Here is a 19,648-nt window from a genome sequence, read left to right as displayed (position 1 = left end):
GGGGGGGACGTTCTCTGCCCTCGTTGTGCATCTGTTTTGTTTTTAATACTAGTGATCCTTTGCGATGACTTATTGACTGTTCACTAATCCTGGCTTACCTCTGGCTTAATGTTTTCAGCTGACACAGAAGTTACTCCTTTGTCATTTATGTTATTTAGCTATTCTTAGCCTTTAGAGTGAATGTGTCTTAGGTGAGTGTAATTAGAAAGGCGTATTTAGCACACAAGGGATAATTTCCTCTTATGCAGCTGTGCATTAAGAAAAAAAAGCATCTGCGGGACTATAAGGTTTCCATTCATAATAGAGATTTATTCTCCCAGAGGCTAGGAAGCCGTAATCCTCTGAAAGCTCTTTATATCAATGCTGAAGGTACTCCTTTCATTCATTTATTTATTTAATTGGTAAGCGATGATTGAACTCCTCCATTGGGCAGCGTGCCAGGCTGTGCGCCAGCCCTGGGGGCACCGCCGTGCCTGGAGGGACTCTCAGGGCTGGGCCTGAATTTAAGTGGGTTATAATGACTGTTTCTACAGCGGTGCCATGGCTGTCTATTACAGGGAGTTAGGAGTTGGGCAGGTGTGGCATTAAATTCTGCCTTGGACAAGCTTTGCGACTGGCTGGACAAATCACAAGTCCAAGCCACAGTTTCTTTTTTTTTTTTTTGAATTTTTAAATTGTATTTATTTTTCTATACAGCAGGTTCTTATTAGTCATCCATTTTATACACATCAGTGTCTACACGTCAATCCCAATCTCCCAATTCATCCCACCCCCACCCCACCCCGCCACTTACCCCCCTTGGTGCCCATACATTTGTTCTCTACATCTCAAGCCACAGTTGTATTATCAGCACTTGGGAGGCTCTGTAGGCCAATGGTCTCGAGAGGTGAGGTCTTCAGAGTCAGTGGCTAAGTGTAAAGCCACGTCTGGGTCTGTTGTGACTTGTTTCTGTCATTGTGGTTCAGCTGCTTGTGGCCCAGCACTCAGTCCCAGGCCCTGAGGGAGCTCTGGCCAGAGCTCGGCGGCTGGCCTGCCAGGGTGCCCTGCTTGTCGCCACTGGTCCGCGTCCCATCTTTCCTGCCTTCATGCAGCTGGGGTCCAACGTCACACTGGCAAAGGGTCAGCCTGGTTTCCTCTCGTCTCCAGCCTCTTCCGGAACAGTCTGACCCCCTCCTCGTGCTCTCGGCAGGGCGTGCGGCATGGTGGACAGCCCGGGACGGGGCTCAGTGGACGTCTCTTGGACAGTCGGGGTGGTGGCTTTCCCTGGCCTGCCGAGGAACCGTGGAAGGTGGGTGGTGTTAGACTGTCAGCCCCAGGCTGTCTTCACACGGGTAACAGGGTTTGAGAGGAGCCCAGCTAGCACCCTGCTTGCACAGTCTAAGTTTGGAACATCAGAGAGGTGTGTGCAGGAGTGGCATGGTCAGCTCACCAACCCGGAGAAGCTAGGTGGGAGGGCCGGCCTGGCTGTGGCCACGTGGGCTCCCCAGCACCTCACCGTGGAATTAGCGTGTGCACACAGTCAAGGGCAGAGCTGAAGTCCATGATTCTCACCCGCAGGGCCGGCTCTAGGACTCGGGCCAGCCTGCAGGGCCAGTGGAGGACAGGGAAGGGGTAGAGCCCACAAGACCCATCCTTTCCCATCTCACCAGTCAGGGAGGCCGTCCTCCTCTCCCCATCTGCACGTGGTGGCTCTCAGAGTGTGGTCTCTGGACCAGTAGCTTCAGCATCCTGGGCTCTCCTTAGAAGTGCAAATTCTCGGGCCCCGTCTGGACCTGCAAATCAGAAACGCTGCTGTGGGGCCCAGCACTGTGTTGAAACGAGCTCTCCTGGGGACTGACACGAGTTCTGGGGTAGAGCTCCTCAGTGAGGAGAGGTGCCGGGCAGAGGTGGGCTATAAAATCCAACCAGAGAACCCCGGTATTGGTCTCTCAGGCCTCAGGGTGGCCAGTGGGAGTTGGGGTAGCCAGTGTTTTCCATGTGAACCAGGGCATGGAAGAGTGAGGGAGAGAGTCCTCGGGGAAAGTCCTTCACGTGGAAACAGGAGAACGGAGAACACGCTCTCTCCGCAGAGGGGTGGTCTGGGACATGCTGCTTAATCTTCCTTAAGCCTCCTTCCCTCACCTGCAAAATGGGGCTAATGAGCTCTTCTCTGAAGGATTTTGAGGCTTAAACTACACGATGCATAAAGAAAGTGGAATTCAATGTATAGTAATAGATGGCCATTAAAATGCAGTTTTATTTCCTTAACCTCTTTTCCTGTTGGCCGAGATGTTCTGGAGGATCTCAAAATGGGAGAGCAGATTATAGACCAGAAGAAGAAATTCTAGGTGCCAGAGTCAGCCTTTGCTGTCGGGGACAGAAGCCCAACAGAGGGCTTACAAGGGCGCCCCTCAGTCTCAGCTGCTCAGCTTTCATCCTGGGCGTGGGACTCCTGAGGTCTGGGCAGGACAGGCGGCTCTGGTCTTGGCCTGTTGTACCAACTGAGCTGGAAAAGAATTCTGTAAAGCAGCTGTTAAATTGCCTCCCACTGTGAAGATAAAGGGTGGAGGTTCCGAAGGGGGTGGGATTTACCAGGGTCACCTGCTCCGGGGACCTAGAAGTGCCATGGCTGGCCAAGCGTCAGAAAGTTTGTCTTCTGTTTAGAGAAGGACGTTTGCTGGAGTGAGAAAGGGGCAAAGGCCACAGGCTAGAAGGGTTGTTGAATAACTGAAAACATCAGCAGAAATAAATTAAATCAGGAGCAGCCCAGTTCCAGGGAAAGCAGAGCCTCGTGACACGCGGGCTTTGCAGTGGTCACTGCCTTGTATCCTGAGTAGCCTCGTCGGGCTTCGGCAGCCTCTGATTCTTGTACGTCTCTGGCGTAAAGCCGTAATTTCATCTCAGCCATCTGAAAGAATGAGTGTCCATGCTTCCAGCCCAGGTTAACAGACCATGTGGGCCCAGGCCTATCAAAGAGGCAGCGCACAGCGAAGGGACCTGACTACGGTTCCACACTCGAGGTTGGAATGCCATTAGGCGCTTAACGAAGGTGCCACGGTGTGAGTCTGATGAGATCAAAGGCAGACCTGTTGTCGCGGATTTAACGTTGGATGGGATCTTATAGTGCACTTGGCATTGGGCCCGGAGTCTTAGGGTGGACTTGAGCTCTCTGTCCCGCCCATACCCATGAAGGGCAGGTGCCGGGTCTAATGGTGGAACGCCGGGAGTCCTCTCCCTGTGGGCCCTCGGCTGAGGTGGGGACAACAGGCACTGACTTGTGTCCTGTGGAGGAGGGTGCACGATGCACCCTACGTTTCTCACATTAGAGAAGGTTGTCACAGGTGTGGGAAAATGAGAATGAATCTTGTGGTGTAAATTTGGAACTTGAGGTGTCACTCTGAACTCCCTGTTTATTTCTGTATCTTATATATATACTTATATCCATATCTATCTACAGCAAGGTGCCAATATATATGTATGTATGTATGTATGTATGTACAGACACATATTTCTCAGGTTTGTTCACTGGAAAAGCCTTGAAGCAAGAGCATCTTAGTAGCAAAAGAAAATTGTGTTGTTAGAAAATCGTCAATGGATGCTAAAGCTGGTGAGTGAGAGTTTAATGAGGAATAAGGTGTTTATCACCTCTCAAAGCATCTCCACACAAATTGCTTGTTCATTACTAATGGAAAAATAGGAACAGAACTTGCAGACACCATTATCGTCATTATTTCATTATCTATCTATCTATCTATGTATCTATCTATCTTCTGTTTCTATCTGAAGAGAGGGAATTTAAAAATGAGAGAAGATGTGAAAAGTTGTTGAGTTGGGTAACGGGGTGGTTTTTGTACTTTCCTTTCAAATTTCCTGTCACTTTGAGATAATATTGAAGTTAAAAGTTTAAAAGATAAACCTTAAAATCATAGAGGAAAACAGGGGAGAATAATATTTTATAACCTTGGAGTGTGGAGAGTGTTTCTAACCATGATTCAGGAGCCATGAAAAAGGTGCAAGGGACATAAAAAAGAAGACTGATGCATTAACTGCAAAAAAATTAAACATTTCTGCAAGGCGAAGAACATCGTAAATAAACCCAAAGATACTATCCAAATGTGAAAAAATATTTGCAGCTTATATCAGGCAAGGAGTAATTTATTTCCTCAATATATAAAACCTCCTAGATATCTGGAAGAAAAAACCTGACAGGTCAATTAAAAAAAAGAATGGTCAAATGATGTGAACGTGTGCTCACAACAAAAAAGATGAAACGGCTGCTTTTCTTGGTACCAGAAATCAGACTTTTGGCCTTTTAACAGTCCCCAGACACATGTTCCTCCATCTGGACCTCATGTCCTGACCCTTCTCAGTCACCAGGGGACTTCTGGGCTTCTTGAGGAGGAGCTGTTTTGATGGTTGGTGTTGCTCAGATCCATTCCTACTAGAAGGGTGTTTTAGTTTATGAATCCAATGTCTTCACTTAGCAGGAGGCTCTTCAGGTTTTCTATTTCTTGTTGGTTCCGTTGGTAACGTGCCCATTTTACCCGAGTTGTTGAATCTATTGGCACTGAATTGTCTACACTCTTTCTTTACCGTCTTTTTCATGTGAGCACGATCTGTACAGATACTCGTTTTCATTCCTGATGTTAGTAATTAGTTTCTCACTTCTTTTTTCCTTGATCAGCCTAACTTAGAGGATTGTCACTTTTATTGATATTTTCACAAAATAGGTTTTAGCTCAATTGATTTTTTTCTCCCATTATTTGTCCGATTTCTATTTAATAATTGCCCAGTCCTCCCTTCCTTGCTGGGTTGTTTGCTCTTCCTATCCAACTCTACACCTGACACACACGGGCTTTTTTCCCCTGTATCCTTGTATATACTAGGACGCTCCTCTCTGATGTAATATATCACAACTGTCTTAGATATCTAGGGGCTTGTGTCTTTGACTAGACCTGAGCAAGCCCTCAGGGGTGGCATTGTGTCATCTGCCATAGTCCCTTACACTTAGTAGACATTCATTCGGGGTCAGTGAGTGAATGAGTGGGTGGATGAATGAATGAATGAATGCTGTTCTGAGCAGTTTGCATACATGAAAGAGAGAGGGCTGTGCAGCCATGCAGCTCTGCATTTGAACCCTGGATGTGCTACTCCCTGGGTGTGTGGCATAGGCCAGTCACCTAACTGCTTGTTTGCGAAAACTGGACTTTCCTTGTAGGGCTCATAACATTAGAGCCCATGTGTGAAGACAACTTAGCATTGCATTTGACACTTAGTAGGTGCCCAATAAAAGGTAGCTCTTGAAAGACCTTTCATTTTAGCTCAAATAATAAATTATATTGATAGTATACCTAGAAAGTAACTTTTCTCTAATTCTTTGCCCATTTCTGATTTTTATAATAGTCTTCCCTCAAAGTAAAGACCATCGCATGTTCTAAGAAGGGAAAGTCTTATGGCAGAGTACTGCATTGTTTCTCCTTATATTTTGAGGAAATAAAGCTTGGACATCCTTTGTCTTTTATCACCCCACTTTATGGCTTTATTAAGATATTCTAATTTTGGGGGACTGAGGTTTTTTTTTTTTTTTTTTAATCAAGGAAGAAAGGCAGTAATACTCAATTTTAGAAAATCTTTTCTGTGCTTGATTTTCATAAATTACATATTTTCCCCCATAATTATATCTTTTCCTTGCTTCTCTACAGAGTAAATAAACAGCCAATTCCAAGAAGATAGAAACACAGACTATTTCTTCTTTGTTATATGGTACTTGACAGTTATCTATCTCTGTGTATTTTTTGTTCATTTCCCAGGTGATTTCTACTCTATCACTACCTGGAGACAACTTTTAAGTTTACCTTAAAAAACAAAAAAGACAGTGTGACATTTTTATTACTTCACAGATTTTGGCTTTTCAAGGCCATAATTGAGAACCTGTTTATTTCCTTGACCACCATGCTTGCAATTTGTGGAAGCTGCCATGTATGTGTTGGGTGATGGATTGGTTTTATTTGCTTATTTATCATTTAATTTACTCAGACATTCATTGACTCAACATTTAGTGAGCTTTCTGGGATCAGGGACCAGACTGTATTCATTGTTCTAAGCACAGATCCTGGCACTCAGAAAGTACCCGGGAAGTGACTGAAAAGAGGAATGAAAGAATAGACCAAACAGATGAGAGTCAGCTGGACTGAGAAAGTCGTTCCAGAAAGGTTTATTTGGATGTGTGTATGAGGGGGTCTTACCTTCTGCTCACAAACAAGGGTTTTCAGAAGTATAAGACATAAAATTGGCAATCCTTTTGAGATGACGGTACAGTGCTTTATGCTATGGGAAAATTTGGGACTTTGGTGAAACCAAAATATGATCCTTGAGTATTTTTTAAAAATCTGTATTTCACGGAGTCCTTTTAAAGTAAGGCAGTATAGCCATCTTACTGGAGAAGGCATGGCTTTTGAGAGGCCATGAAGTAGGAGTAACATTTATACAGGTTGAGAGAATTAGTAGGACCAAAGTTCAAGGGACCCTGTAAACATATAGGTCTTGAGGAGTGGTGGGAGGTGAGTTGGAACAATGAGCTTTTAAAATGGGACTGAGGAACTTGAATAGACATTTCTCCAACGAAGATGTACAAATGGCCAGTAAGCATATAAAAAGATACTCAACATCATTAGTCGTTAGGCGAATGCACATCAAAACCAAAATGAGATACCACTTCACCCCCATTAGGATGGTGATTATTAAAAAACAGACCAAGCAAACAGGAAAAAAAAACAAGTATTGTTGAGGATGTAGAGAGATTGGAATCCTTGTGCATTGCCGGTAGCAATGTGAAATGGTGCAGCCATTGTGGAAAATGGTATAGTGATTCCTTAAAGAGATTAGATACAGAATTATCATGTGATCTAGCAGTTCCACTTCTGGGGATATGCCCAAAGGAATTGAAAGCAGGGTCTCAAACAGATATTTGTACACCCATGTTCATAGCAGCATCATTCACAATAGCCAAAAAGTAGAAGCAACGTAAGTGCTCGTTGACAGGTGAGTGGATAAACAACATGTGGTATATCCATTCAGTGGAATATTATTCAGCCTTAAAAAGGAATTAAGTTCTGATATAAGCTATAGCACAGATGAACCTTGGAAACACTATGCTGAGGAAATAAGCTAGTCACAACAGGACAAAAATGCAATGATTCCACTTACATGAGGTATCTGGATTAGTCAAATCCATGGAGACAGAAAGTAGATGGTGGGTGCCAGGAGCTGGGGGAGAGGGGAGTAGATTTGTTTTGTGTAATTTGTATAGAGTTTCAGTTTGGGAAGATGAAAAATTCTGGAAATGGATGGTGGTGATGGTTATACAACAATGTGAAAGTACTTAATGCACAAAACCATACGCTTAACAATGGTTAAAATGATAAATTTTATGTTATGAGTATTTTACCACGATACGAAAAATGTTAAATAAAATAAATGGCACTGAGGGCTTCCCTGGTGGTGCAGTGGTTGGGAGTCCGCCTGCCGATGCAGGGGACACGGGTTCGTGCCCCGGTCCGGGAAGATCCCACATGTGCGGAGCTGCTAGGCCCGTGAGCCATGGCCGCCGAGCCTGCGCGTCCGGAGCCTGTGCTCCGCAACGGGAGAGGCCACAGCAGTGAGAGGTCCGCGTACCGCAAAAAAAAAATAAATAAAAAATAAATAAATAAACAAATGGCATTGAAACACGTTTCACATTTCCTCCTGTTTTAAGCCGTGTTGCCTTAGGGTGTCAGGTGGTGATGTCGCAGAAGGAGAAAGGAACCTATTTAGTGAGTGCATATATGTCCTGCTACTTCGTTTTCTCACTGAATCTTCATTAAAGTCCAGTGAGATAGGTGTTAATTATTGTCCCCACTTAACACTTGAGAAACCGAGGCTGAGAATGGTGAAACACTACGCCAGGCTGCCTTGCCTGTCTCTGGAATTTCTGTACTCTGGCCTTCCCAGAGGAAAACCACTCTCCACCTAGGATGGCCTCTGACAGCATGCATACACAGGTGGTTTTCTTTAGTTCTAAATAATTGTGTAGCTGTGGCTGCCTCTCTTCTGGAGAGGGGAAACCGGTCAGTGAAAGCAGTGACTGAGGGCTAAATGCCGTGTCTTGCCTGGAAGGCTTATTGAAGTGTGACTCTTGAAGCGTAGGGAGGAGAGCAGGAGGACAGGTGGGCAGGCACCTGCTCTGCCATTGGCAAGTGTGGCTTCTCTTGGCTCTTGCAGGTGGGAATGTGCTTGAGTCCCCACCTTGAACACGTGGTTTTGAGGCTCCCGTCCGGCACTGTCAGCCCCAGACAATGCTCTGAGCTCACCCTCACTCTTCCCTTTCTGGAAAAGGCTTCCACTAGGGTCATTAGTGACCAGTTCATCGCCATTAGTGTGATGGCCGCTTTCTCAGACCCTTTTTATGTGGATTGGCTGCAGCAATGGGCATTCTGGCCCTTCATCCCAGAGCTCCTCCCTCCTTGGGTTTCCAAGACACCAGCCTGTTGTCTCTTGTTGCTTGTGCTTTTGGTGTCATGTCTGCGAAACCATTCCTAATCCAAGGTCATGAAGATTTCCTCCTGTTTTCTTCTTAGTGTTTTATCGGTAAACTTTTTATGTGAGGGACCGTATAGTAAATATTTTAGCTTTGCTGGCTGCCTAGGGTCTCTGTCGCATATTCTTCTTTGGTTTTGTCGTTTGTTTTGTTTTACAACCTTTTAAAAATGTGAAAACTGTTCTCAGCTCCAGGGCATACAGAACCAGGCTGCGGGCCAGATCTGGCCCTTGGGCCATAGTGTGCTGACGCCTGTTTTAGGACCTTACCGGGGAAGGCTGAGTCATTTTAGTGAGAAGTTGAGCTGGGTTTGAGATTTCCTGTTGCTATGGTTACCCTTGGTGCAGCACAGGCTCCGAATTGTGCTGGGGGAAGGGGAAGAAAGTCGGGGCTGCTGAGGTAGGTACCAGGGGTTTTTCCCATAATGGTCCTCCATCCTCAGCCCTGAGCCCTCCCTGCCCACCAGCACCTGGCCGGGGTCTCTCCACACCTTCACGCCACCCCCAGAGGCTTCTTACTGGGTGCCTGCTAGGTCTGTGCCAGGAGCAGCTGGGGCCCTCTTGCTGTCCTCGTGCTGCCTCAGTCCTAGGTCGGAGCCGTGCCCCTGGATCCTGCGTGTGGGCTCTCGGCGTTCCTGCCCTTCCCCCAGGAGTAGCCATCCCCTGCCTGGTATAGTGGTGGGCAGTGTGTATGAATGGGTTTCCTGCCTCTGTCTCTAGTGGCATTGCTTTAGGATCCTGGCTTGGGACCGGCTCCTGGCCCTCCCGGCAGCGTCTGCCCTCCCCTCACTAGAACGGATGTTTACCCCTGTCTTTGTGCCCTTGGCCTTGGCTCCCCCTCCTCCGGAAGCTCAAGATTTTGCTTTAGAGGAGAGAAGGGTCTGGATGGGGTCGGGATGGGGGTAGGGGATTGGAGCTGGGGTTTCTGTTTCTTGTTCTTCCTATGGTGGCTCCTGACCCCTTCTGCCAGGCCTGTACCACCAGGGAGGCTCCCCTGCACTCCTGCCCCTGCCAGTCCTTTGTGTAAGCCCCCAGGGAGGTCCTCGGAGAAGACCCGGAGTGGGTGGGAACTGTCCTTGGGCCTGGAGAGTCCTCACTATCAATAGAGCCCCTACTCAGCCTTTAGCAATTCATTAACGTCTGAGCTGATTCCTTCCTGCCAGCTTGTATGGTGGCTGCCTCTGCCCCTGGTGAGATGTGTCCCCACCCTGTCCCTCCTGGAAGGACCTTGTTCCTCCTTGGCCTTCTGGCTATGTGGTTGCCCTGTGACCTTATCTCTGTGGGTTCAAGGAAGTGTCATGAGTTTGTAGCTTGTCAGCCTTACTCGCTGTTAGCCTGGGAGCCACGTTCTAGCTCCTTGATGGGAGTCCCTCCTCCCCCCTCAACCTGATCTGTGTGTTTAAGTGATGCTGATTGAAATGTGTTTTTCTCTCCCAAATGCTATATCCCATCACAGAGTAATTCTGGAGCTCCTTTCCATTCGTGTTTCCAGGCTGAGAATTGTAGGTGTTAGATACAGGGCATCATGGGAGGAAAGATGGTACCAGATGTCAGGTGCCAGGTGCCAGCCCTGGGTGAGAGTTGCCCGTGGTAATAACGTTACCAGTTGGGATAATCTTCAGCCTTACCTGAGTGAAGTCCGCTGCCTGGGGGAATGGCGGGCAACAGAGAGTACTAACTTACCATTTTTTACATCTTTTTAGACCCTGGAAGCTATCCTGAATTTCAAATACTCCGGAGGCCCGGGCCACATTGAAGGATATTACAGGAACCTCTCGCTGGGGCTGCACGTAGAGGTTGAGCCATCTGTATTCTTCACACGAGTCAGTACGCTGCCGGCAACCAGGTAAATGCACCTCTGCTCTTTGACTGCCGTGTTCTAGAGTCTGAGGGCGCTATGTTTGGAATTCTGACCTTGGTGTTCGTTGTGGTCCCCCTGTCCACTGTGCTGAGTTATTTAGCCTCCCCAGGTCTTCTTCAGGAAGACAGGCAGTGTAGAGCGATGCCGCTTCATTGAGACGGGAGTGCCTGGACTTCGTACCTTTCACGCGCTGTAGTGATACTGTTGGCGGCGCGAAGACAGGCAGTGTAGAGCGATGCCGCTTCATTGAGACGGGAGTGCCTGGACTTCATACCTTTCACGCGCTGTAGTAATACTGTTGGTGGCGCGGTATGCTTGCCTCTGGTGGTCACCGTGCAGGACAGGGCTCCCGCCCGTTGTCCTGAGCCTGGAGCTCACTCCAGTCTGGTTCAGCTCTCCTGTTAGCAGGGGCTCAGCCGATGGCTCTCTGTCTTGGAGACTTCTGGAGGCGTCCAGCACATCTGTCTGTGTCACTTCGGGCGCCCCAGGAGGACTGTGCAGGCAGGGCCAGGCTGCCCAGCGTCTCAGCCCCATCTTTGCGGAGCTCCCAGCCATCTGGAGCGTGGGGTCACTTCTGCCCAGAGCACCCTACTTGCAAGAGGCTTTCTCTCTTGATTACTTCTCCAGGCCTAGTCTTCCTTTAAGGAGAAAGAAACCAGTTTGTCTACTTCAAACCCAGAAGTGGTCAGAGATACTAGAGGTTATTCCTCCCTTAGGTGGGAGAATGACAGTCCCTCACCCCCGAATTTGACCTGTGATGAACTGGGAGCAGTGGGGTCTGAAGCACTGGGTGGGGCTCCAGCCAAATGGAGACCCTCTGGGGTCAGATTCCTGCCCAGGTGGTGAGCCGCCCTGGAAGGCAGGTCCTGATCACCCCTGGGCATGTCCACATTCTCACGTCCAGGGGCACATTACATCTCGGGGTAGGATAGAGTGGGCTCATATTACTTTTTTTTCTTTTTTAATAAATGTATTTATTTTTGGCGGCATTGGATCTTTGCCGCTGCGCACAGGCTTTCTCAAGTTTCGGAGAGCGGGGCTACTCTTTGTTGCGGTGCGCGGGCTTCTCATCGCGGTGTCTTCTCTTGTGGCGGAGCACAGGCTCTAGGTGCGTGGGCTTCAGTAGTTGTGGCATGTGGGCTCAGTAGTTGTGGCTCGCGGGCTCTAGAGCTCAGCCTCAGTAGTTGTGGCACACGGGTTTAGTTGCTCCGCGGCCTGTGGGATCTTTCCGGACCAGGGCTCGAACCCGTGTCCCCTGCATTGGCAGGCAGATTCTTAACCACTGTGCCACCAGGGAAGTCCCAGTATTACTTATTTTTAATGGAGTTAAGGCTATACTTACCTGTCTATCCTTGACTGTGGGGGAGAGAACATCACATGCAACATCCCTCTCCCCTCCACCAGTGGGCGCTATAGTCCACAGAGTATCATAGAGGGATGTTACTGTCGATATAAAACTCCCTTTAGAGTGACACAGCCCCCAAAAGTAAGGGTAGGAAAGACTTTCATAGGAAAGACTGCCCTTCTCCCCAGCCATTGGAGAATGGCTTCAGCAAGAATTAATGTCTTTGCTTGGGCTTCTCAGCCCAAGCACATTTTGATCACATTCATCATCTATCACTTTTTCAACCCACAGAGTAATGGTCTTTCTTGCCAACGCTTGCCTCTGTTTTGAATTTGTATAAAGCGTCAAAGCACTTGCCGGCGGGAAGCTTTGGCAAGGATGCCTGCCAGGTGCCGTTAGAGTTTTTCAGGCCCTTCCTGTGCTTTGGTCCACTCCTGGTGTGCGTTCTTTTTCATCCCCTCACCTCCTGCTGCCACTGCTCATATAAATAGGTCTTAGAAGCCTCACAGGTTGTCACTGAGTTGGATTATTTTCGCCTTATTGATATCTGGCTTCCGTGTCATGGCCCCTGCAGTTCTTAATGACGGTTTAAGATGAGAAAAATGTTGCCTTGTGGTTTGGTGCAAATGTATGCTCAGAAGAGTTGGTGGTTAGCTGACGTGCTGTTTGGCGCCCGGTTACCCGCCTGTTGACCTCACTCTCTTTCTTTTGGATCCCTGCTCTGGGGCTTGAGATTTGATTTCCTCTAATCCTCCCTTTCCTTTCCTGCTAAGTCTAACTGAGCCCCAAATCCTGTGGGTTGAGCTGATGTCCCTGCATTCCACTGCACGTCTTTGCCGTCTTTCCTTGGGACTCTAGAAATACTCGTCTACTCAGTCCCCCTGCCTCTAACCCTGCTCCGGCATCGTCCTGTAGACACACATGAACGTTCCCACGTCACCGTCCGGCTTAAAGACTTCCCCAGTGCCTGCGGGATAAAGTTCAAAGTCCCCACTCTGATATTCAAGGTACTTAAATTTTTGATCTAGGTGTTCCTCTTCAGCTGTTTGTCCCCAGTCCCTCCACACTTCATGTGAAAGACACTTTGCTTCTCACCATCACCAGGACGTGTCAGGACAGCTTACTCCAGTGTGCCTTTGCATACCTCCTTTTCTAAAACTGTTCTTTTTCTTAAACTATCATTCCTTCACTTAACCTTTTGGAAAATGTCTGTTTGCCATTGATATATGTTACGTTTTTATAAAATTTTCCTGACCATGACCAGGCAGAGTGGGGGTCCTTCTGTGGGTTCCCCTGTACGTTCTTTGTATGTCTAATAAAGCACTTAGCAGACTGTAAACCTTTATACCAACACCTCCAATGTTTTGGGTGCTATGTGAAGCACCCACTGGGATCAGAGATGGACAGAGAACACAGTCCTCGTGTTTTATCAGCCTGGTAAAAGCTCATCAGGCAGAGATAATACCAGACGGAAACTCAGATCTACATTAAGGACTGATGAATCCCGGAAATAAAGTCAGCAGGTTACGTATGAGAATTTTTATCCTCGCTTTTTGATTTCTTTAAAAGACTACTGACTGTCTAAGAAAGAAATAATAGCATTTAATTTTGTAGTGCATGTCATATAAAGAAGTAGAATATGTAAAAAAAAAAGTCACAAATGGAAAAAGAGGGAGAAATGGACACTTTTATATGCAAAATGTTATATTATTTGAAGTTAGAATGTGATGTTAGAGACCCATGTTGTAAAGCCTTGAGCAATGACTTAAGGTATGGATAGTATACCAGGAGAGATAAAACAGAACACTAAAAAATAAACCCCCCAAAGGGGGAAAGAGGTGGCAAGAAAGCAGGAGCAAAGAACATATAGTTAAATAGAAACAAATAGCAGTGTGGTAGATTTGAACCCACCGTACCAAGAATTACATGAACTGTAACTGAACTAAATGCTACATTTAAAATCTTTGCCCCCCGGAGTTACAGAGATACTCTGCCACTTTTTCTTTGAGGGGGTTTATAGTTAAAGTTTTTCCCAGAATCTGTCTCAAATGAAGTTTTGTGCATGATGTGACATATGGATGAAAGACTTAAATAGTTGGGGAGAGATACCATGTTTATTGATTGGAAGTGTCAGTTACTGCTAGGACACCAGTTTCCCCAAATTTGATTATAAGTTCAATGCAATCCCAATTAAAATCCCAACAGGACTTTTTTTTGGGGGGGTGGAAGTTGACAAGCTGTTTTTAAAATTATTTCACAGTGGAACAGATCATTGCCAATGGAATAAGCATATGACTTGACAAAAAAACAAAGTTGGAGGACTTAAGCTATACGACTTGAAGACTTAACATAAAGTTACAGTAATCAAGAGAGAATGCTATTGTTGTAAAGATAGAGAATCAACGGACCATAATAGATGGTCCAGAAATAGACTCACTCATGTATGATCGATTGATCATGTGACCAGCAAGGTATGAAAACAATTTTATGTGGAATGAAAATCTTTCCAACAAATGATGATGGAAGAACTGGATATATATGTGGTGGGGAAAAGCGTGGAAATTGTCATACTGTATAAAAATACAAGAGCCAACTCTCTGTGTTTTCTATAAGAAACTCACATTAAATATGCACAGTTTAAAAGCAAAAAGATGGGGGGGAAAAGGCATGCCATGTTAACAGTAATCATAAGAAAGATGGCATGGATATATTATCCAATAAGTAGACTTTCAGGAGAAAAAGAGAGAGAGTAAGCAGATAATTTGTAATGACGGAAGGGTCATCAAGAGTACCCGACAATCCTAAATGCAAATGCACTTAGAAACATAACTTCAAAATAAAACCAACATCTGAAGGGAGAGATGGAAAACAGATAATTATAGTTGGATATTTCAGCACTCGTCTCTCAGTTTTTTTTTTTTTTTTTTTTTTTTTTTTTGCGGTACGCGGGCCTCTCACTCTTGTGGCCCCTCCCGTTGCGGAGCACAGGCTCCGGACGCGCAGGCTCAGCGGCCATGGCTCACGGGCCCAGCCGCTCCGCGGCATGTGGGATCCTCCCTGACCGGGGCACGAACCCGCATCCCCTGCATCGGCAGGCGGACTCTCAACCACTGCGCCACCAGGGAAGCCCTTGTCTCTCAGTTTTTGATAGAACAAGGAAAATATAGAAAGAAACGGAAAGATACAGAAAGCTTGCACCGGACTAGTAAACAACTCCAGCTAACTGATATCATAGAACACTAAATGTTTATGCTAGAGGTTGAATGGCTTAAAATCAGTGGTATAAGTGTCTGTGTAAGATAAAGAAGAGCAAAATGTACCCAGAATAAACTGAAGTAAAAGAAAATAAATAATAAAGAGTGAAGAGTGAAAATAAATAATAAAGAGTGAAGTAAAAGAAAATAATAATAGTGGATAGGAATGAAATAGAAAATGAAAAAATAATATGTAAACTAAATGGAACCCAAAATCGATTCTTTGAAAAGATTAATGAAATTAGTAAACTATAGCCAGGATGGTCAGAATTTTAAAAAAGAGAGTGAACATACAAATTACTAATAATGAGAATGAAAGAGGGGGGCATGGCTAAATTCTGCAGACATTAAAAGAATAATAAGAGTGTACTGTGAGAAATCATATTCCAATGAATTTGACAACTTAAATGAAATGGAAAAAAGTTTGAAAGACATGAATTACTAAAGTTGGTACAAGAGAAAATAGAATCCCTGAGGTAGTCATCTCAGTTGAAGAGTTTAATTTTTAGTTTTAATTAGTTAATTAGTTTTAATTCTTAATTAAAAGTTTTCCATGAAGCAAAGGTTTCTCAGATGGAGTGAGAAACTACCAACCGTAAAATAAAAAGTTGATAAGGGGGTTTTTATCAAAATTAAAAACTTCAGCTCATCAAAAAGCAAGCTCCATTGGGAGAAGATATTTACGATGTGCTTATGCAACAAAGGTCTGTATCCAACATATACCAGGGAGTCCTAAGAATAAATACCCAGGAGACCAAAAGTGGGTGGGATTTAAACTCCAGAGAGCCCTTTGAAGTCAGCATTGCTGTATGGAGATGTTAAATAACTCACCCTGGTTGCACATTAATGAGAAAGAGAGATTCGATTTGCATTCTGGCCTTCTTGGCACCAAAACCCATGCTTCCTGCCACACATACGCTGAACTGGCATCCCAGAGACCTGGGTTTCCCTTGGCCCCCTGGTCTTTGCAAGCATCTCTGTACCTCTCGCAGCTTCAGCCCTCCTGTCCCTCCCTGGAGTGATCACCGGCTCTGCTCACCTCATAGGGCATAAGAGAATCAAATTAAACAGTAGAGGGCCCAGTGTTTTCTCAAAGCCAAAGCACAATATAGACGGGAGGTGGGATTCTCATTGCTTTTTTTTTTTTTAACCATTCTCCTTCCTTCAGGGGTGTACCTAGCTTTCAGCTGACTTTTATTTAGGAGATCAATTACCATTAAAATTCACTTTTCACACCAAGCTGCCTGGTAATGTTGTTAGGGACCAGATTGAAATGGATTGCGCCACGCCGCCCTGTCTGAGTGCCTGGCCTCCCTCAGCTCAGGAGCAACTTCTTTCTAGGCTGCTAGGGTAAGTGGTCCGATCTTATACATAGCTACTCTGAGCTCTGTGGAAAATACACTCCCCTGAGCAGGGCGTAAGGTGTGGGAGTTGTCACATTCTGAATAAACATCATACAACCGGACACGCCGTGGCGCTTCTCCCCAGACATTTAGAAGAAAAATTCCGTTTCCCCCCGTGGAGTAGGACCGCTCCACGCCGTAGGGAGCCTCTGCTCACAGACATGTAATAAAGGCAGTTTCAATGTCGGATTTCATCACGGTTGATCCTTTTTACGTTGCTGTGTTGATTTAAATTGGTTTTAAATTTAACAACAATTTAGAATTTTAACGAGCACAGGTTTCAGAGCCCAGTGTACCTGTCCTGTATCCAATTGCAGATTTTGATCCTCCCACTTTTTTGCCCTGTGGTCTTGAGTAAGTCGTTCCTGTTTCTTTAAGCATCATTTTTCTTCATCTTGAAATGGAGAGAACACTGATCTTGCAGGGCTGCAGTAAGGTTTAAAGAATGCAATACACAGAGCGTCTAATACAGTGCCTGACACAGGTAGAAAACTGAGAAACGGCGGTTGTCAAGGGCAAGGTCAGGGACTCCCCCTCTTCCGTGTGGAAGTGGCACAGGGACAGCCCAGCTGGGGACTCACGTCTGGGTGGCTGGTACGAAGACCAGGGCTGTGTTACTCAGAGGGAAGCCCTCGCCCGCCCAGCAGCTTCACCCTCTCCAGAGCCCTCACTGAGGCTGGGCTGTGAGGGGCACCCTGGGGAGGACAGAGGAGGGGATGCGGACGAGACCTGCTTCTGTGATGGGAGGGGGCTGGGTCTGCCCCAGGGCTCCCATCTCTCTCTAACCCATTCATCGAATCTCTGGTGGAAGGAGCTTAATGACAACGCATTTGCTTCATCCCTTCCTGCTCCTGTTGGCTTGTGTTCCCTGAAATGATGAGCACGCTTTTCATCGTCTTTCCAAGTGTTACCATAGTGTAGATTTGCACAGGCAGGAGCTGGGACCCCACCTCCCATGGCAGGAGCAGCTGGACATGTCATTTAGGTTGACACAGCAGTTAGCACCCTCTGGTCCCCAGTGTCACCAGTTAGGAGCCGCCCAGGCGGTGAATCACCTCCCATTTTTCTGTCTTCACTCACACGGCTGTACCTTGAAGGGACCTATTTTATGTCTCAACCATACATATTATTAAAGTATTACAATCAATAATTTTAAGTGATCTGTATTTTATTTTGAACTATTACGTTATTGAATGTTATGTGTTAATGTTCATTTAAGAATGCTATCAATATTCATTATTTAAAGACAGATTTAAAGATTGTCCTACTTAACAAGTAATATACACTAATTATGTTAAGAAGTATGATTTATAAATACCAATTAAAAAGGCCCATGTCATACTTGATTTAGGGATTGACATCGTATGTTAAAAGGTAGATTGTCTATCATCAACAACTGGCCAGAGTTTTTTGTGACCTTCCATTTAGAATGTTTGCATTTGGCATTTTCAAAGTTTTAATCATTATAGAGTTAATTGCAAACGATGCTACATTGAACCATGATTTCAAGTTATTTTTAAGTACTTTTCCGTCTTCATTCCCAGAAAATGAAAAGCCAAATGTGACGTAGTTGTCATTTTATGTTACCTTTTTAACCTTGGATTTTGAGGCACAGGTGTCTTGGTGTTCATTTTTGTGCCCCTTTTAACATGTGGTCTTCGTGGTTCTTTTCTCGTACCTGTGGTCCATTATGAGTGCAAAGTAGACAGTATAACAGAGAGTAAATGATGTGTTCGTCGAGACCACGGTGGCGCGGAGCGCTGCGCCCTGGTGAGGTGACGCAGTGCTGTGGCTGAACCAGGAGTGTGTTGACCTCACCTCCACCACCCCCTGGCAGTCTCGCTGCATGTACACGCAAGCTGTGTGGAAACATTGTTTGCATACCACACAATTCACCCACTTAAGCTGTATAATTTAGTGTTTTTAGTATAGTCACAGAGTTGTTCAACCATCGCCACCATCTAATTTTAGAACTTTCCATTCTCCCGGTTGGAGCCCTGTACCCATTAGCAGTCCCCCCTCCGCCTCCCCTACACGGCCACACATCTACTTTCTGTCTCTAGATTTGCCTGTTCTAGATATTTCACGTAAGTGGAATCATACAAAATGCGACTGACTTCTTTCACTTAGCGTAATGTTGTCAGTGTTCACCCACAAGGAAGTGTCAGTATGGCATTTCTTTTTATGCTGAATAATATTTCACTGTGTGGGTATGCTACATTTTGTTTATCCATTCATTAGTTGATGGGTTGATTCCACTTTTTGGCTGTTGGGAATAATGCTGTTATGAACATTCACATACCAGTTTTTGTGTGGGCCAGCATTCATTTCTCTTGGGCATATACCTAGGAGTGGAATTATCAGATCATGTGATAACCGTGTAACCGTTTAAAGGAGCTGCCTGACCATCTTCCGGCTCGGCTGCACCATCTTACGTTCCCACCCAAACCTTCAAGCAGCGCTTGAAGGTTCCAATTCTGCACATCCTTGCCGATGCTTGTTATCCTGTATGTCTTTAGGATTCTAGCCATTCCAACTTGTTTCATCTAAAGGGAACATTTTAAAACATTATTTTAAAACTTACTCATTAAAAAATCAGAAACAGAGGCCCTTCCTGCCTTCATTATGTGCAGCCCCCCAAGACCCGTCAGAGGCCAGGTTGTGTGTCAGCCGTCCACAGGGCACTGTACCCACATTTCAGTCGGTCACCAGATCTGTCCTTTCCACCTCAGTAACTCTGCATTGACTCAGGCGTGTCACCTTTGTCCCTTGGGCCAGCCTCTCCCTCCCTTTCTTGGACAGTTGCTATAGCCTTTCGAAGTCTCTTGCTTTCATTTTCTCTTTCCAGTTCTTTCCCCAAATAGCTGCTGAAGTGTTTGTTCTAAAACACAAGCATGAGTTTGTCCCTCCTTTAGGGTCCTTCCACGAGTCCCTGTCGTCTGTAAGTCATGTTTCGGTTCCAGAGCTCGGCACACAAGGCTTTGCACAACCTGACCCAGCCTGTCTGCCTTGCCTTTTCTTGTCCCCGCCCCACGCGCCTCCTCACTCCGAGGAGACTCCTGCAAGCTCCCCGCACAGTCCGTGCTGCTCCAGCCCTGTATGCTCCATGCTCTGCTCTGTCCGCCTGCAGGCCTGCTCTCAAGCCTTTGGTCCCTCAGCGAATGCAGGAGCCGCTTCCTTCCAGAAGCCTCCCCTGCTTGTCTCCTGTGTCTCTGTGCCACCGCCACCCACT

At 46.0% G+C, this 19,648-nt stretch overlaps 1 protein-coding gene across 4 annotated transcripts in view; it reads left to right on the top strand.

The window, feature by feature from the left end:
- TRAPPC9 (trafficking protein particle complex subunit 9) overlaps positions 1-19,648 on the top strand; it is a 509,122-nt gene that overhangs the window by 297,335 nt on the left and 192,139 nt on the right. For all 4 annotated transcript variants that reach the window (XM_027077960.1, XM_027132545.1, XM_027077959.1 and 1 more), the window contains one exon: positions 10,257-10,399. In XM_027077960.1, the coding sequence (XP_026933761.1) occupies positions 10,257-10,399 (143 nt within the window). The remainder of the gene's footprint in view (positions 1-10,256; positions 10,400-19,648) is intronic.

The sequence above is a fragment of the Aethalodelphis obliquidens genome, unplaced genomic scaffold (assembly GCF_003676395.1).
Source record: "Aethalodelphis obliquidens isolate GAN/ISIS:26980383/991018 unplaced genomic scaffold, ASM367639v1 scaffold41, whole genome shotgun sequence".
Lineage (NCBI taxonomy): Eukaryota > Metazoa > Chordata > Mammalia > Artiodactyla > Delphinidae > Aethalodelphis > Aethalodelphis obliquidens.
The sequence above is the reverse complement of the archived record's forward strand: the minus strand, read 5'-3'. Positions and strand labels throughout refer to the sequence as shown.